This window comes from Hemicordylus capensis, chromosome 2 (genome assembly GCF_027244095.1).
Source record: "Hemicordylus capensis ecotype Gifberg chromosome 2, rHemCap1.1.pri, whole genome shotgun sequence".
Lineage (NCBI taxonomy): Eukaryota > Metazoa > Chordata > Lepidosauria > Squamata > Cordylidae > Hemicordylus > Hemicordylus capensis.
In genome coordinates this window covers 305,842,851-305,868,946 of record NC_069658.1, presented here as the reverse complement: position 1 = coordinate 305,868,946, position 26,096 = coordinate 305,842,851, and the positions used below count along the sequence as shown (strand labels likewise).

At 43.2% G+C, this 26,096-nt stretch overlaps 1 protein-coding gene across 7 annotated transcripts in view; it reads left to right on the top strand.

The window, feature by feature from the left end:
• Nucleotides 1–26,096, top strand: part of CCDC66 (coiled-coil domain containing 66) — an 82,564-nt gene that overhangs the window by 30,285 nt on the left and 26,183 nt on the right. For 4 of the 7 annotated variants that reach the window (XM_053296302.1, XM_053296298.1, XM_053296304.1 and 1 more), the window contains 5 exons: nt 12,710–12,794; nt 14,681–14,842; nt 16,449–16,596; nt 18,211–18,363; nt 25,394–25,884. In XM_053296302.1, the coding sequence (XP_053152277.1) occupies nt 12,710–12,794; nt 14,681–14,842; nt 16,449–16,596; nt 18,211–18,363; nt 25,394–25,884 (1,039 nt within the window). The remainder of the gene's footprint in view (nt 1–12,709; nt 12,795–14,680; nt 14,843–16,448; nt 16,597–18,210; nt 18,364–25,393; nt 25,885–26,096) is intronic. The other 3 variants (XM_053296300.1, XM_053296301.1, XM_053296303.1) reach the window with 1 other exon arrangement.

Genomic DNA, 26,096 nt, shown 5'->3' with positions numbered 1-26,096 from the left:
TGCCTCTGCTGACCCAAGCACATTAATGGCAAGTTCCTCAGACCACCTCAATCTTTGGTGACTAGTGTTCCTAAAATCTCCTACCACCGGTCCAGCTGCACCTCTTGAGCCAACACCCAACCACAACTTCAAAAGCATAGGGTGATGATCGCTTTCAAGTCTGGGGATAATCTGGAAATTCAAAACCCTGGACAACATACTGGAGGAAACGGCAACATAATCAATTAAAGATGGTTTGGCCCCCACCCAATGCGTATATTCCGCCCGAAAATCCGAAGGAACTGAGCCATTAAGCAGCCATAAGTCCTCCTTCATGGCCAGTAGCAAGAGATTAAACCCCTGAAAATCACACCTAGTGTCTTTTGATTGTCTAACCAAAAGCGAAAAAGGAGTTGGGGGGAGAAGTGGAAAATATTTCCCAAAAGTAGTGGCGTCATCTGGACCCACTCGCGCATTAAAATCCCCCACCAAAATCAGATGAATATCACTAAAAGTGGTTCAAATATCTGCAATAAATTTCTCCAACTTGGTCCATGAGCTCTCTTTATAAGAATGAGAACTAGCTGGAGGAACGTAAACACTTATCAAAATAAATTTAAAATTGTCCACATTAAAAAACACAGCCAAGGCCTCTGAATCTAGAGATTCAATTATATTAGCTTGATAATGGAGCATAGAGGACACCAAAACTGCAATACCCCCAACTACCCCCTGGCCCAAGAGTAGCATTCAAAATAAAGGAAGAGTAACCAGGTAAGTAGATATCACCCCTCATCAGAGTCTCCTGGAAAGCTAACAAATCAAAACCTGAGATAAAGGATAAAAAGTCTGGATCTCAGAGTTTGGGATTAAGTGTCCCAACATTCCAGACTAATAGAGAAAGGGAAAATGATGACTGCATCAGTCAATTTAATCCAGCAGGAGAAGATGGTCTAGACGCAGAAGAATGGCAATGGGCATGGATAACTTCAGGATGAAAGTCACTAGATAGTCCAGCCCCCTTGAACTCCGAAATTTGGCCGCTGTCCTGCAATGCCATCTTACACAAGTCCACCACTTCACTGCTGCTAACTGGGCAAGAGGCACCTTTTACCGTGGTGATTCTCTTTATTTAGCAGGGGGAGAGTAACTGGCCCTATCCACCCCCTGCACAGTACTTCCAGTTACTGTTGCTGGTGTGTGTCTTATGTTTCTTTTTAGAATGTAAGCCCTTTGGGGACAGGGAGCCATCTTATTTGTTTGTTATTTCTTTTTGTAAACCGCCCTGAGCCATTTTTGGAAGGGCGGTATAGAAATCAAATTAATAATAATAAAAAATAATAAAAACAAACCAGTCAATAACACCTGTCTGACTGTGTAAACAAGAAATAATAAAAATAATTAATAATAATAATAAAGCCAAGCCTCTCACAAGGTTGTAATTTCGAGCTCGGCAGCCTAGTAGAAATCATAAATGCTTCTCTGAGGGAAGCCAGGATGCCTCCTTGTCTTAAGGAGGCAATTATTAGACCTCTTCTAAAGAAGCCTGCACTAGATCCCTCAGAGTTGAGCAATTATAGGCCTGTTTCCAACCTTCCATGGGTGGGCAAGGTAATTGAGAGGGTGGTGGCCTCCCAGCTCCAGGCAGTCTTGGAGGAAACTGATTATCTAGACCCATTTCAAACTGGCTTTCGGGCAGGCTATGGAGTGGAGACTGCCTTGGTCGGCCTGATGGATGATCTCCAACTGGGAATTGACAGAGGAAGTGTGACTCTGTTGGTCCTTTTGGACTTCTCGGCGGCTTTCAATACTATTGACCATAGTATCCTTCTGGAGCGTCTGAGGGGGCTGGGGGTGGGAGGCACTGTTTTACAGAGTTTCCGCTCCTACCTCTCGTACAGGTTCCAGATGGTGTCGATTGGAGATCGTTGCTCTTCAAAATCTGAGCTTAAGTATGGTGTCCCTCAAGGCTCCATACTCTCTCCAGTGCTTTTTAACATCTACATGAAACTGCTGGGAGAGATCATCAGGGGATTTGGAGCTGGGTGTTATCAGTATGCTGGTGACACCCAGATCTACTTCTCCATGTCAACTTCTTCAGGTGATGGCATATCCTCCCTAAATGCCTGCCTGGAAGCAGTAATGGGCTAGATGAGGGAGAATAAACTGAAGCTGAATCCAGATAAGACGGAGGTTCTTGTTGTGCGGGGTCAGAACTCCAGAGATGATTTTGATCTACCTGTTCTGGATGGGTTCACACTTCCCCTAAAGGAACAGGTTCGCAGTCTGGGAGTACTCCTGGATCCACACCTCTCCTTAGTTTCTCAGATTGAGGCGGTGGCCAGGGGTGCTTTCTATCAGCTCCGGCTGATACGCCAGCTGCGTCTGTTTCTCAAGATCAATGACCTCAAAACAGTGGTACATTTTTGGGTAACCTCCAGACTTGACTTCTGTAATGTGCTCTGTGTGGGGCTGCCTTTGTATGTAGTCCGGAAACTTCAGATGGTTCAGAACGCAGCAGCCAGGTTGGTCTCTGGGTCATCTCAGAGAGACCACATTACTCCTTTGCTGATGGAGTTACACTGGCTGTCGATAGGTTTCTGGGCAAAATACAAAGTGCTAGTTATAACTTATAAAGCCCTAAACTGCTTAGGTCCTGGGTATTTAAGGGAGCGTATTCTTCACTACAAACCCCACCACCCATTGAGGTCATCTGAGGAGGTCCATCTCCAGTTACCGCCAACTCGTTTGGTGGTCACACAGAGACGGGCCTTCTCAGCTGCTGCCTGCTGAGTTACGATCCTCCCCATTTCTGGCTATTTAATTTTTTTTTTTTTTTTTTTTGAAAACCCTTCTTTTTACCCAAGCCTTCTCAGGTTTTTAATTTAAAAACACTGTTAATTTTATGGTTTTTAAATTATTGTATTGTTTTAACTTTTACATGTGTTTTAATTGTTGTTAGCCGCCCAGAGATGTACGTTTGGGTAGGGTATAAATTTAATAATAAATAAATAAATATTCCCCATGATGCTTTTAGCTAAATGTTCCTCAAACTCTCTGTGTGCCTCCGTTGTTGTCACCTTGCATTTCTTTTGCCAAAGTTTGTGTTCCTTTCTGTTCTCATTTGGGCAGGCCTTCCAATTACAGAAGGAAGTCTTCTTCTCTTTTATGGCTTCCTTGACGTTACCTGTTAGCCATGCTGGCATCCTCCTGGATCTAGTGGTACCTTTCCTCCTTTTGGGTACACAATCTAACTGGGCTTCTAGTATTGTGGTTTTGAGTAAAGCTCATGCATTCTGGAGTGAAGTGACTCTCTTGATTTTCCCTTTCAGCTTTCTTTTCACCATACTCCACATTTTGGAGAAGTTTCCTCTTCTGAAATTCAAAGTGTCTGTTTTAGACTTCCTTGGTGATTCTCTCCCCACATATTCATACAACATCCAAAACACTTCTATCTTATTCGTGTTTACAGTCTTTCACAGGAAACTTAGCCCACATTTTGCCCCAGTATTTAGGAGTCAAGTGAACCCAGTAGTTTGGTGGGAGGGAGCTGAGAAAAGGATTATAAAGAATTTACTCTTATTTTTGTAATGAGGGCAGTGTTCAAAAAGGATCCCTCAGCTCCTTTAACTGAAGCTCTTTTCAGCTCTGCCTCACCATTGTGAGGGAAATGGGAGGAGAGGAGTGTTGGGTGGCATTCTTCTTTCTGTCTCTGTGACTGGCTGGCTGATGCTCAGTGAAATCTCCCTCACTGTTGAGCCTGTCAAATCAGGCTGAGGGAGGGATGTGCTGAACCTTAGCAATAACCAGTCAGTCAGGAGGAGAAGGAGAGTAGTACAGGGATGCTGCCTGATACAATACACAATACAACAAATATTTATATACCGCTTTTCAGTTAAAATTTTCAAAGCAGTTTACACAGACATAAATAAATAAATTAAAATGGTTCCCTGTCCCCAAAGGGCTCACAATCTAAAAAAAAAAAAAAAAGTTAAGAGACACCAGCAACAGTCACTGGAAGGATGCTGTGCTTGGGATGGATAGGGCCAGTTGCTCTCCCTCTGCTAAATAAAGAGAATCACCACTTTTAAAAGATGCCTCTTTGCTCAGTTAGCAGGGTATATTCCTTTCCCCTCTCCTCCTGGAGAAGACTTCTCTTGTTTGAAGTTGAAATGAGCCCTCTGATCAGAAGCCAGCAGTATGTTGGGGATAAGGATGTGCGCTCCTGTTCAAATTTGAACCAGGGTGGTTTGATGGTTCGAATTTGAACCAAACCAGCCATCAGGTTCGAGCTGCAGGTTCGAATTTGAACCAAACGGGGGGTGGTTCAATTCGAACCGGCTTGAACTGGTTCGGACCTCCAAAAATGGTTGGGGTGGTTAAAAATCTTATATGCTACCAAAGAATCTACACTCAGAACACTTCAGAAACAACAAAACCCAGTATCCCATGGGTTAGCAACCTATGGGGGTGGTTAGCACCCTCTGTTCACTACACCACCACTCACTCTGGGCCACCCCAGCACCCCACAAGTGGCTTTAAGGTTTTTCTCTATAGGGAAGAATGGAGGTTTCAGCAGCCCCTTAACTGCACTTGGGGGGTGCTGGGGTGGCCCAGAGCAAGGGTGCCAACCACCCCCATGGGTTGCTAACCCATGGGGTACTGGGTTTTGTTGTTTCTGAAGTGTTCTGAGTGTAGATTTTTGGTAGCATATAAGGTTTTCAATGACAAACCTTGAATCTACTCTCATTGCTAACCTTAAAGACACACAAACTTCAAAAATCACTTAAAAATCAGCCCTCTCTTAATTCCTTTCAGATAATTCTGATAGCTTCCTTGCCCCCCTTGGGCACTACCACCCACCACACTCTGCTCTAGGCCACCCCTTTGCCCCTGATGTGAAGCTATACATTTGCTGACACCTTGATGCTTCTTTATGGAGAAAAACCTTAAAGACACGCAAACTTCAAAAATCACTTAAAAATCAGCCCTTTGCCCAATTCCTTTCAAATAATTCTGATAGCTTCCTGGCCCACCTTGGGAACTACCACCCACCACACTCCGCTCTAAAACACCCCTTTCCCCCCGACGTGAAGCTATACATTTGCTGCAATCCTCATTATTCCCTATGAGGAATTCCAAAATAATTTTAAAATTCACCAATAATCAGAGGAGTGTCCGATTGCCTTGGGGCTTTGTGGGTGGTAGGCACCCCTTGGTGTCTACCACCCACCCCACTTTTGTGCCCCTAGGTGCTCCACAATAGGGGATAATGGGCTGGTTCATTCCCATTATACCCTATGAGAAAAATAATTTAAAATATTTCAAATATTCATAAAAAATCATAGGGGTGTCCGATTGCTTTGGGGTTTGGGTGGTTGTTCACACCCATGAGTTCTCCACAATACGGAATAATGGGCTGGTTCGAGTTCCATTTAACCTTATGAGAAAAAAATATAAATAAATTTCAAAAATTCATAAAAAAATCGTATGGGTGTCCAATTGCTTTGGGGTTTGGGTGGCAGGTACCCCTGGGTGCCAGCTACCACCCTACCAATTTTTGGAGGTCTGAACCAGTTCAAACCGGTTCGAATTCGAACCGAACCAGTGGGAGGTTCGAGCAAAACCAAAATTGAACCACCCCCTCCTGGTTTGAACCTGGTTCGAATTCGAACCGAACCGGGCAAACCGGTTTTGTGCACATACCTAGTCGGGGAGATGGGAAGAGGAGAACCAAGAGTGAGCCATCACCCAGCGAGCAGCCCCTCACTCCCTCAGGGGCCTAAGGGCACTTGTTCCCCACCCCATTTTATTATAGCTGTGCCCCAAACAGTTTAATACATTTTTCCAGAAGTGTTTTTAGTCTTGTTTGTTGTATCACAATTCCATATCATTGAACAATAACACCTGGTATGCAGAAATTTTATATGGTATTTATACTACACACGTATTAGATTTGGATCATGATCAATTGTTATCCATAAGCCTAGGTTCTACACCTGTGCAGGACCTCGTGGGTGGAATGATCAAGCTCCTTGTGGTGCCCATGTTCCACCTCATGTGCCTGGCATGACAGTTATTTAGGGCAATTGGGGCTCCATATTGCTAATTCCTTTCCAACTGCCAAAGCATCAAGACCGCATCATTTTGTTGTTCCTCGGTTTGGACTGGTTCTTTAGTGAGTTTTTCTGAAAATGAAATTGTATTGTTTGATTATTTGGTTTCAACACAGACTGGTTTAATGTTCTTCTACTGCTTTAATGGAGAGAGAAACTTTTAATGGTGCTCGGAGTGTGGCGCAAAGTTGCCTTTGACGAACCACCATAATTCCTGTTTGCTATGTCTCAGTGAGAAACATAACACCTCGACCTGCAAGATTGGCTTGTCTTCTTCTCACCAGACCGTGAAAAATTGGGCACTTGGATTGAGAGTGGCACTGCACGATAAGGTAGTATGGCCGCCGATGTCAAGGCTGAGATCACCATCGACTTTGATATCGACACAGAGGGCAGCAAAGCCACTACACCACTGCAGTTGCCTTCAACATCAAGACAAGTAACACCTCAACATCGAGAGACGACTTCACCATCGACTACTCCTGTTGCCTTCAACATTGAGGGCAATGCCCAGAACTTGGAAGGCGGTTTGGATCCATCGACAGCCAGGACACTATTCTCCCTGCTGGACTCTGATGAAAGACGCTCTTGAATGTCTACATTCAAGGGATTTCTGAGGCAAGGATTGGATGAAGACCCCAATGTTCCTGTCACAGTTCCTAAAATGCCATCTCTGTCATTGGTGTGTACCTGCAATTCTCCTCATGGGTTGACACGCCCTTCTGCGACTTTCACGTTAACGTTTCAGTCATCTACATTGTATACTGGCACTACCCAATGGCATTCCTGTAGGTTTTCACACCACACTCCTGCACCAAGTCATTAGGGTTTCCACAGAGATAAGTTTGGGATGTCCTCTCCAGGACTACCTTATGACTACTATAAATACCGCCTCTGGAAATCCCAACAAGCGAGATCTGTGCATATTCTCCCCCCCTCCACACACACACACACACACACTAATGTAGACCAACCAGCTACTACCACTCATCCTGCTCCTGTTGTCACTCGGGCTGTGAGTGATGCTTCAGTTAAACTGTCAGTGCTACTGCCTGTGACTGCCACAACTGTATCTACACTTTCTTCAACACTGCCTACCAGTACCACTCCTAGGCCTCTCCTAGTGGCAACGACCAATCAGATATCCATGTTGAGTGAGCTTGCTAGGGCACCTTCTACAATTACACAAGGTACTGCTACTGTAGTCTCCTCAGAAAAGGATAATGATTCTGTATCTGATTTCGATTCAGAATCAGCTAGCACTGAACAAACATTGCATCCTTCTCCAGATGTGCCACCTGTGCCATCCTTATCTCCAACAGAGGAACTCAAGGCTTATCTTCAAGTGAAAGAGATGGCTGAGGCCTTGGGCCTTGAATTGAAAATGCAGACCTTTAAACATAAAAGACCCTGTGTATGATATTATGTTCACTGCACACTTAGCACAATCTGTGGCTTTGCCAACTTTGCCTGTGACATCAAGAGCTGCACAATCCACATGGGAAATAATTCATACTTCTGCACTGACATCCGAGCAATTAGAGGACCTATATCACATGCAGCAGGAGGAGTGCACATACTTACTAAAGCACCCAGTTCCCAATTCTTTAGTCATTTATTGCTCCACTTCCTCGAAGTCTGGCCGGTGCCACACCACTCCTGCAGATGAGGGGAGAATTATGCTGCCTGCCTGGCAAAGTACAGTCATTCCCTGAGGGAACAGCTTTATCAAGGTTATGACAACATGTCTCCAGAGGAATTTAAGAAATGCTTCTTTGAGACTGTGGCAAAATCCATGGCACTTACTAGGCAGCAATTGAGCACTGCAAAGCATTTGATGGAGACGGTGTCCAGGACCATGACTATTGTAATATCAATCTGCAGACATTCCTGGCTCCGCTCTGCTAGCTTACAGACGGATATGAAGGATAAGATAGAGGGCTTGCCATTTGACAGGAAGGGCCTCTTCAGTGATGACACTAACACCATGGAGAAGCTTAAAAGGTCATTCACCTTTGTCTTCCACTTATTCTACCTCAAGGTACAAACCATACAGCAAGCAGCATTCTTTCTGAACACAGGGGCTTCTGCAAGCCCTACCAAAAGTGGAACTATGGCCATAAGGGCAAAAACAACCAAGCCTCTGTAACAAGACACCTCAAAGCAACACCTTGGATACTTCGGTCAGTCCACTGCTGATTCGACCTTCAGTTGACAATTCCATCACACTGGTGACACATATTACACCATCAGTTGCCAATTCTATGAGACAGGCAAGCCATGCGCAAGCATAGCCCCAGATAACATCGGACTGTTGTGTCCTTTGGACTGTTTCTGTAGGATATGCATATGAATATCTTTACTGCAGTGCTTGACCAAATTTCAGCATTATAGTACAGAATTTACATTCGATGCATTTGGTACAGTCTGTCAGTTGTCATGGTTATGTTTAGATAACAGACGTTTGCCCAAACCAGGGACAAATCCTTATCTAACTGATGGGAACCTTCACCCCTACTTGACAAATCTTGTGTGTTTATGGCACAAACTTTAGTAACATACAAGAGGTAATATATGTAGTCTTATCTTCAAGAAGATAGGTTACATAAATATCCATTGGTCTTCCTGGTAAGTTCTCTAAAAGGGGCAAAATCAGTTTGCTGCGTGAATGCTATAAAATTTACAATAGTGGAATATGGGCCAAATTTTCAACTTCATCTGATCCACAAGAACACTTACATAGGTTATATGTTATCTTTTTAATATCTCCCCTCCAACCAAGCTGATGGGGAAACATTACGAACTAAGGTAAAGGCTCTCTGATGGGCTGGACATGTCAGATTATAAAAATAGCTTGCCGGAGCTAAAATTGAGGTGACACACCAGTTCTTGATACAGTTAGGGAGTTTCTCTCCTCTTGTGATTCAGTATCTAGAAGAGATATGCAATAGAATTCAAGACTCTGACCATTTTCATGGGCATCAGGTACGCTCTTGCAACGCCATCCTTGATGGAAGAAGTGAAGGATTGGTTGGGGAAAGGGGCAATTGTTCCGGTGCAGTGGACATGTTGAAGGGATGGTTTCTATTCCCGTTACTTCCAAATACCCAAACGGGATGGAGGCATACATCCTATTATGGACTTGAGGGATCTCAACAAATTTGTCTGTATGAAGAAGTTCTGAATGATAGCATTAGAAGATATTCTACCACTTCTATTCCAAGAACAGTGGTTTGCAATGTTGGACCTCAAGGATGCTTACTTTCACATAGGCATAAGAGAGGACCACCGGAAGTATCTGAGTTTCACTGTGAATGATACAGTGTATAATTCAAAGTGCTGCTATTTGGAATATCTACCTTGCCTTGGGCTTCACAAAATGCATGAGCGTCATAGTAGCCTATCTGAGAACAAAGGGGATTCCAGTCTTCCTTTAACTGGACGATTGGCTCCTGGTGGCACAAATGGCAGAGTTACCTTCTCACACATCTTATGTTTTGTATCTCCTCCAAGGACTAGTGATCCAAGTCAACTGGAAAAAATCCCATCTAGAGCTGGTATAAACGTTGACTTACATTGTGGCTGTCCTGAACCCAGAAACAAAAAGAACATACTTATCTCAAGAACGTTATCACCATATAAGAGAGTTAATCCAACAGTTCTGGGTACATCCAACTAAAAGAGCCACTCACATCAGAGACTTCTGGGCCTGATGGCCTCATGCAATGCAACCATGCATCATGCATGTCTACGGCTGTGCGAGTTACAGCTGTGGCTTCTCTCGTTTTTGTGGCTGAAAATAGACAGTTCATTAACCTCACCATTCCTACCAATGTGCTGAACTCCCTAAAATGCTGGACCAATTCTATCAACCTGCAAGAAGGAGTCCCCTTCCAGACTCCAACACCATTGATTTGGGTCACTGCAGATGTGTCCCTCACAGGATGGGGGGCACATTGTGGGAGCCATCAGGTTCAGGTTTTGTGGTCTCATCAGAGATGTTTCCACATCAACCTTAGAACTTCCGGCTTTGAAAGCTTTTCTGTTACTTCTCAGAAAAATGTTGTCCAGCTGCAATTAGACAACACCATGGCTATCACATACATCAGTAGACAAGGGGGAACTGTCTCCAGGACTCTGTGTGCCTACAACTATGGCATTGGTACAATCGCCACCAAATGCACCCGGTGGCTTTGCACATATATGGAAAAGACAATGAGGCTGTTCTCACAACCAGTCTGGGGCAGCCCAGCCGGGGTTAGGCTGGTTGTGAGAAGAAGCAGGATCCTTGCAGATCCCTCTGCTTTCCGCCTAACTCTATTAAGGAACCCTGCTGTTAGCCGAGGCTAAGGGTGTGCTTGCACCCTTACCTTGGCTACTGGGTATTGTGTGTCTCCTCGGGCTGAGTTCAGCCCCAGGAGACACAGAGACAGGTGTATAATGTGTCTGTCTGATGGGGCAATCCCCAATGCAATGTGTGTGTTGCACGTTGCATTGTGGGATATCCGGAGACCGGAACAGGTTTCGGCCACAGATTTCTCCACCCTGCTTTGTTCCTCATGGAGCAGGGCTGCATGTGTGTGTGCGTGGGAGGCACACTGACGATGGGCTGTTTGGTCATCTGGGGGGAAGGTAGGTTAAAAGCAGCCTTTCCCCCATGCGCTCCCAGCTCACCCCTAGTGATTGTGAGGATCGCCTCAAGGTGTTGGTAGACAACCTGAGCAGGTCATTTGTGCATTTACACCATCACGAGTAGGAAATCAACTCAAGATACCTATGCTCGGTCTTCACTGCCTGGGCCACACTGACTATAGACCTGTTTCGCACCTCTCAGAACGCAAAGTGCCCCAAGTTTTGTTTTCGGGCAGGTCACGATCCAGTGTCACTAGGGGAAACTTTTCAGGTTGACTGGAGCAAAGGTCTCCTATATATGTTTCTGCCACAGCCCTTAATAGAGAAAGTGGTGGCATGACTACTTCACAATCATGTGTCTTGCATCTTTCTGACATCTTGGTGGCTTCGCAAGTCTTGGCTTCTATTAGTACTCAGACTGTCAAACCACAGGTACCAGAGACTTCCACAGCACCCAGATCTACTGTTTGAGACGGGTCAAGTACTACATCCCCGTCTAAACATACTGAGGCTAACAGCTTGGCAGATCAGTATTTAGATGACATCTTACTAAGCCAACACAAGCCATCCATCAGACTTAATTATTCTCATAAATGAAAACGGTTTCATATGCATGCACATAAGGAGTGTTTCAAACCAGAAACGACCTCTATCCAGAGGTTGAGGAGGAGATTTCCTCCTTAAAATCCATGGGGTTGGCAAATGTATCCATTAAAGTACACATGGCCATATCTTCTGTGCATCCTAGTTGGGATGGAAGAACTGTGTTCTTGCATCCAGATAGCAAAATATTCCTTAAGGGTCCAACTAATTTATGCTCTCCATTGTGTGATCCATTGGATCAACGGAGTTTATCCTTGGTCCTCTCGTCTCTAATAGAGGGTCTTTTTTGAACCTGTGACTACAGCCCCTATTAAACTGGTAACTCTGAAAACTGTGTTCTTAATTGTCATTACCACAGCCCATAGGCGAGTGAATTGACTGCATTGCACATAGACCCAGCATTTACAAGATTCTATGCTGACAAAGTGTTAATGCATCTGGGCCATATTTTTTTTTCTTCCAAAGGTTGTGTCAGATTTTCATCTAAATCAAGCCATTGTTCTCCCAACCTTTTTAGAAACCCCACAACGTCTCTTGAGAGGTCTGTGCATGTGCTAGATGTCAGAAGATAGCTACTCTTCTATCTGAGCCACACTATGCTCTTGTGTTCCACAAAATGGCTTGGTTTTTTTCCCTTTTAAAGGCAAGTCTAAGGGTCAGTGCATTTCCAGGCAGCGCCTTTCACATTGGCTTGTTGAACTGATCCTATTAGCATATAAATAGCAACAGGTAGAACTACCACGTGCTATCAGAGCACATTCTACTCATGGCTATTCTGCTTCTGTGGTCCATTTTCACTGGCATCCAGTTTCAAGACATTTTTAAGGCAGCAACCTGGTCAATGGAGTTGCCTTTCATTAAACATTATGCAGTTGATCTTCACTCTGCAGCGGAGGCAAGTTCTGGGAGGAGTGTTTTGAAAAGGGTGCTGCAATAACTACTGCACCCTCTGCCTGGGGGAGCTAGCTAAATACCCAGGTGTATGGATAACAGATCACGATCCAGATAAACAGGTTGCTTATCTGTATCTGATGATCTGGAAGTGATCCATTGATATCCATCAGACCCTTTCATTCCTTCCTGCTGCAGTAGTTAGAAACAAAACCCCAAACACCAGATACTGGATAATCCTCGCCTTCAGTGGACATCCAGGAATCAACAATATGGCACCCTAAGTAACTGACACGCTGAGCGCATGAGGCGGAACACGGGCGCCATGAGGAGCTTGAGCATTCCACCTGCGAGGTCCTACGCAGGTGCAGAACCCAGGCTTATGGATATCAAAGGATCACTTCCAGATCATCAGTAAGATAAGCAACCTATTTATCTGTGTGTTTAAGAGGTGGTGTGTGTCTTTCTAAATACTCTTGTTTTTACAGTTTTCTTCGCTCAATGACTGCCCTCTTGGATCCTGCTGAAATTGAAGAGAGAGATAGGCGGCGACAAAAACAGCTAGAACACCAGGTAAAATCACTTACTTATGCAATTCATTTTTCCATATTTTTGAAGAAGTCCACAAATCAGGTTAAAATTCACTGAAAACAAGAACTAATCAAAAAGGAATTGAAATAGGTATCTTTACTTGTTGTGCTTCAAGTTACCTTCCTTTAAAGAAGGTCACTGGGGTGAACATTGTAAGAGTATAATATTCACTGGGGTGCTGAAACTTAATTCATTATTTTAGGTGCTTTGGAAGCCTGCTGTTAAACCTGTGTTTCAAAAATGTAATAACTAAAAAGCACATATTGTTGAAATGCAAGAGAACTCCTTTCCTCCTGTTTCCAGCTGTTCACATTTCTAATGTCATCTTCACGTTCACCCCATAACGTAACTGCTACACCACCCCCTTTACACTAGGGATGAAAACGCAGTTCAAATCTTAATTGGACTCGAACCGAACTGGTCCAGTTTGGCGCACACCTGAACTGGGCCCAGTTCCATTTAGATTTGAGCCTGTTTCAGAGAGGATGAGGCTGTACTGGTAAATGGGAATCCAGTAAGGAATGCATCCGGTAAGAATTGCTCTTTACCAAACACAGGGCAAGTGGGAGAACCAGGGGACCTAAAGAAAAATAGTTGGGGTGGGAGGGAAGTAAAAATTTACTTTCAATTTGTTGTCAGCAGCAACTGTGGCAGCCCTGGGGAAAACTCCCCCTGCCCCCCATTCCCTGCCCGAGTGGGCAGATCTGGTTTAGGCCTCTGCACATGCACAGCAGCAACAATAAGGCCTCTGTGTAAGTGTGGCAGCCTTATTTTTTTCTGCTGCTGCCACGCATGCGCAGTAGCCTGAATCAGGCCTGCCCACTCTGGTGGGGGGAATCCCCACCGCCACTCCACAGTGGGCGGCAAATTGAAGGTAAACTTCTACTTCCCTTCTGCCCCAACTCCCTTTTTTTAGGCCCTTTTAATCCCTTCCTTCGCTGGTTACCAGATCCCCTTTTACCAATGATTTTCGAGCCAAACCCACATGAACCAAAGGGCTCACACACCCCTACTTCTCTCTCCTTCTCATTTATATACTTTCACACTCACTTTCTGCCTAAAATGTTTGGGAGTGGGGCAATAGTGGGGGTGATAATAGAAGACCATGGCTTGCTTATCTAAGAGTGGGCGTACTTGCTCCCGCTCTGTGAGAGTCCAAATTCTGTCCATACTGGAAGCAAGCTCAGAGAGGCTCTGTGGCTCCTAAGAATTGAGTCAGTGCTGAAGCAATGATCTTCCCATCATTTTTAATGGAGAAGTGTTGCTTCAGTGCTGATGCAGTTCTTAGGAGGCATAGAGCCTCTCTGACCTTCCTACCAGCATGGACTCCTTTCCTTCACGTTTCAGTTTTGTTGTATGGACCACACTATCTTATATTGAATGAAGTTCCTGTTGGATCCAAATACAGGTTTGAGGTTTTTGTTTGTTTTGGGTAGTATACTTTGGAAACTATTAAAAAGCATCAACACTGAAAATAACAGGAAGGGTTAGCGCTTTATTTGATTTTCAGTGTGTAAAATCACAGCACAACAAATAAGACCTATATCAACACAGCATTAAGTCATAATCCAGATCAGGGAATTAAAAAGAAATAAAAGTCTAATGGAACTGGTAGGACAGAAGAAAACAATAGAAATATAATGGAAGATAATACCAAGAGAGTTTGCTTTACAACATTTTTGTCTTGTGGAAGGATGGGATCAAGATGTTAAGCAGTGCATAACAATAATATAAAGTGATTTACCAAAACATCTAGCATACAAACAAGAAACCAACAGATTATGATCACATTAAACTCTCTCTCCAACCTATATCCTACCCAGCCACAACGCTTTAAGAGCATTTTATTATGAGTTTGATCCTTCTAGAAAGCCATTATGGCTCAAGTAGAAGAAAAGCGTAAAAAGAAACAACTTGAAGAAGAGCAAAGAAAGATGGAAGAGCAAGAAGAAGAGAGTCGGCTTGCAAGAGAACAGGAGTTGATGAAACAGCAGTTTGAAGAAGATCTGCTCAAACAAAAGCAAAAAGAGGTAGTATACTATTGCAAAATTTAAACTGCAGGTATTTGGTACAGAATTCCACTTCCAGATAATCTATGCTTTTGTTTATACACACACACACACACACTCTCTCTCTCTCTCTCTCTCTCTCTCTCTCTCTCTCTCTCTCTCACTCACTCTTCACACCTTGCTGGGGAGAGAGGGCGTGCTGCAAGGAAGGCAGGAGCTTGCCTTCCTTCCCTGGCAGGCGAGCATCCATTGTTTTTTCCTCAGTGGCACCTCACCCAAATGAGCAGTGGTGCGGTGGAAGGAGAAATTGGGAGAGGGAAGACTCCCTTCCTTGCCATATCCCAGGGTGCCCCAGGGCACGAGCATGGCAGCTGCCCTCAGTACGGCCATTCCTCCCCCCGCCCAGCTCACTGCTGAAATGGCAGCAGGCTGAGCGGGGGTGGGAGGGATTTAACCCAGTGACGATCGCCGAAACACTGGGTTAAAGTGGGGCTTGGCATGGGGACAGTGCCACGAACAACATTTCTCCCAGGGCTTCACACTCACAGCTTAACCCAGGCTGGGCTGTCCTAGCCTAGGTTAGGTGTCTCATGTGAATACCCCACCCCCCAGCTCTTCTGAGGCTTGGATAAACCTGGTGAAATCTCTGAAGCCAGAGGTTGTTAAATAAGACTTTCCAGTGGTTTGGCATGTCCCTTCACTGTCCTGCAGAGCTCCTTGCCCCTCCTCATGACTTTTGTTATGTAAATTGCTCTAAGAACTAGGTTAAAAAGTAGAATATAAGTATTTTTAATAATAGTAGCAAAACCAAAATAAATCAGGTAAAGTGTGGCAGAATAAATTGTGCAAAACAGAAGTATACAAACATGACCATCCTGCTTTGCAAGACCTTTAGGAGTCATCTTGCTGTCCTGAGGCTCCTTTTGGTGTTAAGATGCTCCTTCCCTTAAACTTAGGTGAATCCCCTTAGCCTCCAGGCCTGATGTTATAGAGTATCTGCTTGTGGGATTGAATGCAAACATCCCAGACACTTCAGCCAGCCACTGGTCCTGCTCTCTTGACTTCTATCCTCTTCCCTCAATATGGCACAGTGTCACATAAAGCACAGAGTTTCTTTTTGGCTCTTTACACAGCTGCTTCTCCTTGTGTGCGTGTGTATGGGACAGATCCTCTCTCCCTCCTGCTACATCCCCAAGCACTGCATCATGTGCCATTCCACTCCAACCTTCAGAAGTGTTTTTTTCCCCTAAAACAGTAAAAGGAAGGAAGGAAGTAGGAAGGAGGGCACATCCAGAAGGACAGATCCAAATAATTGTTGGGGCTTGCTGTTACAGAGGCTGATTAATGCTGCACTCAGGCAGTTGTACATTCTTCAAAGAGGTTTCAAAATGGTTGTGCCTCCCATGCAGAGCTTCTAGATCATCTTAGTTTTTAGTTTAGTCTTGCCAGTGAAAACTGGCATCCCTCCCCTCCCACAAAACACTACATGCGAACAGTTGGTTTTTGTTGTTTTTTAAATCCCTATAATTTGCAAGTCAGATAAGCATCTAGATGTTGTCAGAGAGGTTAAGGGTTTCCTTTTTGTTCCCTTGCTAAATGTTCCTAAATATTTCCTTTATCCTGATAGGAAATCATGACTCTTAAAACAAATGAGCTATATCAGACAATGCAAAAAGCTCAAGAGCTGGCCCAGAGATTAAAACAAGAACAGCGTATTAAAGAGCTGGCTCAGAAAGGACATGATATTTCCAAATTGCAGAAGAATCTTGGTGGTGGTAAGTGCTGTGGTTAAGTGGGATACATTGTTGACCAGACAGCATTCCCCCGATCCTCGCTTCAAAATAGTGACTAACATGCCCACTAACCATCTGGTTGTATGCCAGGAAAAAGCATCCCCTCAATTGACTGCTTCCATAGCGACACAGAACTGATAGTGGTGATGGCAGGTGTTTTTTTTTGGCCAATCTTTCCAATACCACTCAAAAATATGTCCCTGAGAGCTGTGCAAACATGGAGAGAGCTCTTCAGGTGGTGCAGGCATTTTGGGGCAAAAATTCAACCACCACCACCACTACCCTGCACTTGCATGATCATCTCTCCAGGGCTAAGGAAACAGTCCACTGCAGGGATATTGCTTCCCAGCATGCAGCTACATGGTTAGTTGGAATGTCAGGCAGTGTCATTGCTCCTTGATTTTAGAAAAAAATGAATAAAATCTGTGCCTTACAATGCATGAGAGTAAGGCTTTTTCAAATGCCTTTTCTAGACTCAAACACTCCATAGTATTATCCTGAGTTTATGGAAAGCCACTGGAAACATTTTCCTCCAGACATCCTTGAGAACTCGGATGTGCAAACATCATATTCTTCAAGTAGATTTGGTTATCGGGTATCTTTGAAAACCCTTCCATGAAAAGCTGTCCACAGTCATACTGATTGTGCGAGTTAAAGAGCTGAACTGAAACAGAGGGCTTATTTTCACAAGCATTATCATAAGGGAGAAGTATCACAAGCCTCCGAAAAAGGGGCCCCCTTCACCAGTTTCCAAGGAGAGCACAAAGGGGCATGATTCCTTTTGCAGGGGTATCTCTGCTGCCAAGGCAATGAAGCTGTAATCTCAGTGTTGCTGCTTTGAAATCTCTGCAGAATAGGGAGCATCAACCCAATAGCCTGTCATGGGGGCACATTGCCCTCTCTCTGAATGGGGGAAGGGGTAATGTGGGACTTTCATTTGCCTTCACTGCAATGAAGGGGTGGTGGGGAGGATGAGTGTGCATCTCTGCTGCAACAGCAACCCAGCTGACCCTCTGCATGGTCCAGGAAAACCTGGAGCATCAATTTAGCGCACCAGCAGTAGGGATGCTTTCTCCCTTTCCCTTTAGAGTTAAGGCAAGGAGAGAGCTTTGTTTGTCCTCAGTGATGGTCTCCACACAGAGAATCTGGCTCCATGGTGCCATTATCCCCAGTTGGTTGGAATTACACTGTGAAGAACCAACAGCCCTGGGGTTTTTTTTAATGGCTTTGGAGGAGCAGAGCGGGGAAATATAGGGACTGCCAACAACTGTGAACAACCACAAAAAAGATACATTTGGAATGAAGGATGTATTTTGCATCTTATGAAGGCCTTTCCCATTTTCTTTTTGTTCCCCAAAATGTCATAGTTTAAAAGGCTAGATGGCTGTGATTAAGATTGACAAAGAGATTCCATAACTTTATTTTTATAGTTAGTTCCCCCGCCCATCAATTTCACTTGCAATTAATCATTTAACAGTAGTCACCATTGTAAATCAGAAGAATTGTGAATTCAGCATTAAACTGATTTGAATAAGTAGAACATTAATTTTTAGTGTTAGGAGTATTTTTGAATATGTTGTTTGTTCTTCCTTTTAGGTGATGCACAATGTGATAGTTATTCTGCTGACCTGAATGGCTTTATGGATGTCAGTGATCATCATGCCAATTGTTCTGGAGAGAAGAGCAATATAGTAAATCAGGATATTAAGAATATTCTCTCTCCTCGGAAAGACACTGCTGTGCAGACAGGTACACTAGTACATTAAGTATCATGTTTGCTGTCAATCAGCTGGCAGGTATTTTATTTACATAGGAAATAAGAAAATAGGGTGTTGATGGATAATTCACTCAAGTGGGGCCCAAATTTGAATGGTGCTGCTCTGGAGACTGATGGATCCAAACAGTTTTCTGTTGACACAGTTGATGGTTCTACTGATGCCTTGCTTGATCTGTGAAAAACAGCAGATTACCTGAGCTATAAGAGAAGCCCTGGTGGATCAGATCAAAGGCCCATCTAGTCCAGCCAGGATCTAAAGGCCTTTGGAGGGCCCCCCTCCCCTACAAATTAAGCATCATCATGCTCGGTTAGGTGACCATACCCCCTGGGACAGACTAAATTGTTTGCGGGGGGGCGGGGGCTGTGAAGGCCCTGGAATTTGGTCCAGGGGTAATAACACTTTTGAGTCCAGCATCCTGCTTCATGCACTGGCCATCAGAGTGCATCAGAGAAGGGCAACTGCTCCCTCCCGTTGGTGTTCCTCAGCACCTGGTGTTTAGGGCTATGCCTCCCTCCAGTTTTGATGGAAATATACAGCTATCCAGGCTAGTAACCATTGATAGCCCTATTCTCCATAAAGTTGTCCCCCACCTCCCATCATCATGCCTGCTCATTGTTATCCGACAAAATTTATCCAAGTGATATAGGATGTTTTATAGTGTGAGTCCTCAAGTGGAGCAGGTGGAAAGTTTGGAAGCCAGCTGTGACCAATTTGCTAAACAGTTTGGAAATAAAATCACTCTCATCCATTCCAGTTTGAACTCCAGTTGTACAGTGGTAACCCAGGAGGCTTTCAGGGCATCCTCTCTTCAGATTTTGAAAGATACTTTCAGTTTGTTCAGTCTGAGGACAGGATATTTGGAGTGGTACAGCCAGTCATTTGTATACTTGACCCTTTCCCATCCTGGCTAAATAAGGTCAGGAGTAAATACTAGGGCAGCAAAGGTGATAAAAACTTTTTTGAGAAAGGCTTATGCATCAGTGGGGGGCTGATGTGGCTTAGTCTTGAGGATGTGCACCATAAGAGAGGTGGTTATACACCTATTATTGAATAAATCGCGTCCAAATTCCTCTGATTTGAATAAATATCATCCTCTTTTTAATATTCCATTCCTGAGTAAGGTGTTTGAGCATATGCTAGTATAACAGTTCCAGGTTTCTGGTTGAACCTGATGATCTGGATGTATTTCAGTTTATCTTTTGGCCATTCCCCGCCCCCCCAACTGAAAAGTACCTATTGGATTTGTGCCAGGAGATGGCCAGGGGAGTGTGATCCTCCTGGATCTCACAGTTATCTGGACCATTGACCATGGTATTGATCTGGACTGCCTGACAGATATGGGAGTGGGGGTACCATGTTTAGGGAGCTATGCTCCTTTCTGAAAAAGTAAAGCCCAGAGGTAAATGCTGGGGAACTTCTTCTCTGCCTTTTGGTCTCTGGGCTATGAGGTTCCATTAGATTCCAACATGGTCCCCATGCTTTTTCATAATCTAAATGAAATCACTGGGTAAAGTTGTCTGAAGATTTGAACCTCCATCTGAAGATCTGGACAGCTCTTTCTCAACACATCCTGAGGAGGAACTGAAAACCTTGAACCATTTTCTAAAAGTTGTATGGGAGTGGATGGTTCTCTCCAAGATGGAGGGGCTATTTGTTAGGGGTTCAACCGAACTGGGAATAGTAATCTGTTTTGAATTGGGACCACACTTTCCCTAAAAGATCAGTCTTGCTGCTTGGGGGTTCTTCTTGATTTAGTGTTTCTTTTGCATGTCAAGGTAGTGGTGATGATCAGGAGTGCCATTGTGAATCACCATCACCACTTTTTTTTTTTTTTTTGAAAAATCTGACCTGGCCACAATAAACCATGCCCTGACCACTTCCAAATTGGGCTAACATAATTTGCTATAGATGAGGCTGCACTTGGAAGATCATTCAGAAACTTCAGTTAGTATAAAATGCTGCTGCTAGCACTGGGTGTCTGTTTTGGCACCGGTGGCCAGCCGGTGTCAAACAGGTTCTGGGATTCGGAGGCAATAGGCTCAGACCAGTACAAGTGCCAAAGAGGGTTTTTATTAGACAGAACTAAATGATATCTTACAGAGGAGTACAGAACAAACAAAAATAAATCATATATCCTGCTCCTGCTTGAGCTGCTCCTCGGGGAACCCCGGTTACGATGGATGATACCCCAAGCCAGCAGCAGCATAGCACCTTCTTGGGTCTTGGTCTACGCTGAAGTTCCAACTGCTAGGCTGTTTGTCTGTCTTATACTTTTTACAAAACTCATAAACACCACCTGGTATGGGGCTGCTGATCCATCTTATCAGGAGCTGTGTGCGAGACACAGACACTTGACCGCTTGCCAAGTGCATTTTCGTCGCTGTCAGCACATCTCCTCAGCCTCACCCTTCCTGGTGGGTGTCTAACAAGTACGTTTCTAAGTAAGCCTTATCTTTGCCTAGCTACACGAATTGGCACAAATACATTAATTCCAAATTCTAAGTACAGGAGTGGAAGTGAATATACAGCCTTCAGTGACAAGCAGAAGTAAAAGTCACTGAAGTTTGAGGCTACAGAAACTCAGAATGCACCCTTCAAATGCCTAAATGCAAGTAGTGCATGTAAGTCTACATGTGCAGAGGGTAAAAGTGGATCACACCACTAGGCCTCCTCACCTCCTCTTCCGCAGTGCCATTACAGTGTCTTTGCCATTTGAGTTGCCATCAGTAGCGGTGCTAAGCTTGTGGGAGGCCTGTTTCGGCCCCTGCACTGCAAAGCCTTTCAGAATTGGCTGATGTTCTGGTCTATTCAAGGATGTTTCCTGATGCCTTGGCTTTGACTTTTCTTTTGATCTTCTGTAGTTGGCATTTTTTTTTGCTGTGCTGTAATCTTTTGTTTAATTCTTGTTGTTTTACTGCAGTCAGCCCCCTTAAGTAGCATTTGCAAAAAGGTGGAATATAAACTTTTTTAAATGAAGATAAAAAGGACAGTGGGAGGAGATTACATTCATAATTATATTTCACACATCCCTGAAATCAGTTGTACAGCTTGAGGAAAATATGGGGGTAAGCGACACTTAAACTCAAGCAAATTGGGGAAGGTGATAGTAGAGGCATTTTAATACAGCTCCGATTATGCAAATCTGCTGATGCAGTTAGAACTGGGATCATTTGTTGCCTGGTGGAGGGAGAAGCAGGAAGAGGGTGGGATGTGCTAAGTTTCTAACCATATGAAACTGGCTAAAGGATGTCATGTAGAATGGGGACAGATGTTGATTCGGTTGAAATCTAGTGTTACCTTCCACAACCTATGGCTGTTTCGTTCAATGCTGGTTTATTAGGGAGGGCAAAACTATTATTTTCCCTTTCCATAAACCACTGTATGGCTCCAGAACCCTTCTCAGAAGGAACTAGGTCTTCGACTCTTGCTGAGGCTGGTTCTGTTTTGCCAGTCCAACCAAGCTTTACTCTAGGGATGTGCTTGAACCAGTTCAGTGCCTCCTTTGGAAGTGCAAACTGGCTTGGGCACCCTTAGCCGAATCAATTTGGCAGGCCGTAGAGTGGATCCCTTACCTGCTCAACTGCTGCTTTGCTGCTTTTCCAGGTGTGGCGTTCACTCTAGGAAAGGCTGTGTGTGGCTACGGCACTGTTCCCCGCAGCCAGCGTGTGGTATCAGCACATAAATGGCTACGGTACATGCATGTGCCATTTGTGTACATCCCTACTTTACTCTCCAACATGTTTGTGATGGCTGCCTCCAGCCTTTCCATTTTGAGCCCCAAATCCTTGTCCTCAAAACTCTTCTGAAATTAAGTCATTTTAGAAAAGTTTGTCTCACGTTTGGTGCTGCTGCACAAGTCCACAACTAAAGAACAAATGCTACTGTAGCAAAGATGGAAAGTCTTTTTTCTTCTTCTCCCCCTCTGTTTGTTGGATAGTTAAAAGCTGAAAAGTTCAAATATGGCATGTGTAAATACATTGCCTAACTGTATTAAAATCCAATCACATTGAGGTGGGGGAGGAGTAATTGGGGGGTTGAGTTTAAAAATGGTAATCTATTGTCAGCCAGCCTGGATTCAAGCCTCTTGAAAGTTCTAGTATCTTCTGACCACTCTGATGTGTATTAGATATGCTAGGCTATTTAGAAAACTGCTCTTTAAAAGCAGAAGTCTGATAAAAAATCTGTGAATACTCTTGCATCTTTATTAGCAGGGTCTTAAGGTAATCTTGTGTTCATGTTTTTGGGTCCTCCTCTTTAGAGTATACCTTTCAGTGTCACAGTAGAGATCCAGTTGAGGACATTATTTTCCTACACACTTTTGCTTGCCAATATTTAACTCTATCATAGCTTATTAGGAAATTCTACCACCTGGTTTTTAGCAAGAAAAAATGAACTCATAAGTCACATGCCTTCTGTGCCATGGTTCAAAGCATATGTATTCTTTGGCATGGTTCAAGGCACATGGGCTTCCCCATGTGATGAGCCACTTGGGTGAAGTAAGTACCATGGAATTACAGCAGCTCGTCCACGGATGAAAGTATTCTTGCTTAGAATTCTTGTTTAGCACAAGTAGACTTGTGCTAAAGTACTGTGATTAAGCTTGACTGATAATGGTAGAAAGAAATAGAAGTGTTAGGAGAGCCGGCATTCTGAAAGGTCTTGATATAGTGCTTGTATGAGTGCAGAGCAGTGGTTCTAAGCACTGTGGTATGGCAGAACAGTGTGTTCCTATGCAGGTACTGTAGTACTATATCCTTGCAATTATTTTCACAATTCATTGTACACAATTCATTTTCACAATTCATTGTACACAGTAAGAACCGCCTTAAGTCTGATCAGGATTCCAACTTTAAAATACTATTACTACAAATAATTACAATTAACAATGTATAGCGGGTTGCAGCTTAATTAGGACAATGCTGCAACTATGTCGGCATTCCATCTAAATCTTCTTGTCTGTTCCCAAATGTATAGCTGCCCTTAAGAACTCAGAGTGAGGGTCTTGCTCATTTTTCTTCATTTATAATGAAGAGTTTTCCATAACCATTGGAGTGAGAAGTTAAAACCTTTTTTTGAGCTTTATTGGAAAGAAAGGCAATTTCATATAATTAAAAAAAATGTCTTGCCTCACATTCATTAAAATAAGCACAAAATAAAATAAATAAATAGAATGTAGTAACAAAGAGACATCACTGGTATCAATATAGCAATGATCAATGTCATTGAGGCCAATATCCAAAGGGCTTTCTGGATAGATGACCTTGGTTGCACACACACCTCTTGAGAGAGGTCTTTCTAACAGATGGAGGCAACCAGTGAGATTGTTCTGCTCTGTACAGATATTTTTTTCCTGAACAGCAGACATTTGGAGAAGGATTCTCCAGAATGATCTGAATAGACAAGTAGACTCAGATAAGAAGAGGGCATTCTAAAATGTGCCTGGATGCCACGAGGGCTTTAAAGGTAAGCAGCAGCACCTTAGACTGGGCCTAGAAGTCCATTGGCAGTCAGTGAAGTTAATGTAAATTAGATTAAATACAGTGGCTTCTTCTATCAGTTTCAAAACCATGTTCAAGGGTATATAAAGTGCATTGATCCTCTGGGTTTCAAAGACATGTGTGCAATGTTGCAAGGTCCTGACTATAGCAAAGTTTTGAAGGTATGCAGCTGGAGCTGGTATATCAGATGTAATTGATATTTATTTTTTATTTATTTTTACATTTATATCCCACTTTTCCTCCAAGAAGCTCAGAGTGGTGTACATGGTTATGTTTATCCTCACAACAACCCTGTGAGGTAGGTTAGGCTGAGTTACATGACTGGCCCAGATTCACTCAGTGAGTTTCATGGTTGAATGGGGATTCGAACGCCGGTCTCCCCAGTCCTAGTTCAACACTCTAACCACTCAGGCTGCATATCTGTTTTAATAAGGCAACATGTATCCCATCAATAACTAGTAAATTCCAAAAGCATCATCTCCATCTTTTCTGGATTCAGCTTGTTAAATTATCCTTCCTCTGACTACAGCTTTCACACAGTGGTTCAAAACCAAGTCAGTTGCTTCTGGTTCTTTAGTTTTAGCTGGTCAATATCCGTAATAAAATATATTGTATCATTTAGTTAAAGAAATACAGAGCTATTTGATTATATATCATCTGAAAATAACATTTGCTAGACAGAAATGACACATTGAAATAGACAACTACTCTGAAAAATATTAGAAGCAAGTGCCCACTGCTAGCTACATCTGATCTGTCAAGGAATATGGGATTTCAAACATTATTTAAAGAGATATAAGCACATAAACATCTGTGTTCATGTTGCCAGAATGAGCAGTTGTCATGATGAGCAAAGTAATGTGGGTGGTACTAAACTGCCTGTGCTGCTGTGTGTAAAGCAGTGCCTACAGTGTTTTTTCCAATGGAAGTATACTTGTGCAAGTATTAGTGCAAGAGCACGCTTGTGCAACACCATGGGTGTAGCTGTCTGTAGCAGCATAGCCAGCTCAGAATTGCCTGCATTACTCTTAATTGTTGTGTCAGCCAGTGTTAACAAAAAACTAATCTGTATCTATAGAAAATGTATGGCAGTAGCAATGGGTATCATGTGGTAGGAATTATTTTACATTAGTATTAATAGTCATACTACTTTCATCATTGAAAATGACTTTTCTTGGAAAGAAAATGAAACATTCACAAAGGAAATGTGAATTGTCTAATAGAGGAAACACATTAAATTGTAAGTATTTTACATATAAGCTACAACGGATAATTTATAATTAGACAAAATATGAATTTTGTTAAAAGATAGTGTTTCATTTTTGAACCTATTCAATGCTGAATGTGTTTTTCTTGTCACATTTGGTCATTTATGGGGTTGGGAAGGTGGGGAGCAATATTGATCACTAAAGATCTGAGCAATATTTGAATAAATGTGGTAGTGATATACATATAAATCTGCTTTAGTTATTATTTGTGCTGCTTTTAAATGCCTTTTTTTAGATAGTGTTAACATTGATGTACGCACGAGTTCTGAAATTTGCACTGAGCGAATTAGGAATGGAAGAGTGGACTGTGTATCTCCAAATGTTTCTACTGAATATAAAGTGGATGTTAACAGCAAGAAATGCAAGCAAGAACCACAGTATGTAGACAAGAAGATTTCAGAAAAGGAAAATATTGTCAGCTATAGTGATCTTTATGAACAATGTGAACAAAAACAGAAGCAAACCAAGCCAATGGAAAGGAATGGGAAAAGACCAGACTGGAACATAAACAAACCTTGCAAAAGGTATATTCCAGCATCCGAAAGGTATCCAAGACGTCTTCAAAAGCAAAGGGAAGAAAAGAAAGCCAGACGCCAAATGGAACTGCTACAGTTGGTTGAAAGAAATAGCCCTGGAAATCTTTCTCAAAAGAAAAGTTTTTCGCCAGATAGATCCCCCTCAGCTTCACATGAAGATATTAAGAATAAGGTGAATGCAGTAAGAAAGGTGATAATTTAGTATTCAAAAGTCAGTATTTCCCAATTTCAGGTTGTGTTCGTAACAACTTCCAATGACAGAGGCCTCAGAAATACATATATAAAGCTAAACAATCAATACCATTTGAACATTAATGTCTGTCAAATTGTTGCATAAAGACTGAGCACAATAAATAAATGACTGTTCCCAAAATCAGTGAGTCTGTGATGCACCCGTAAGAG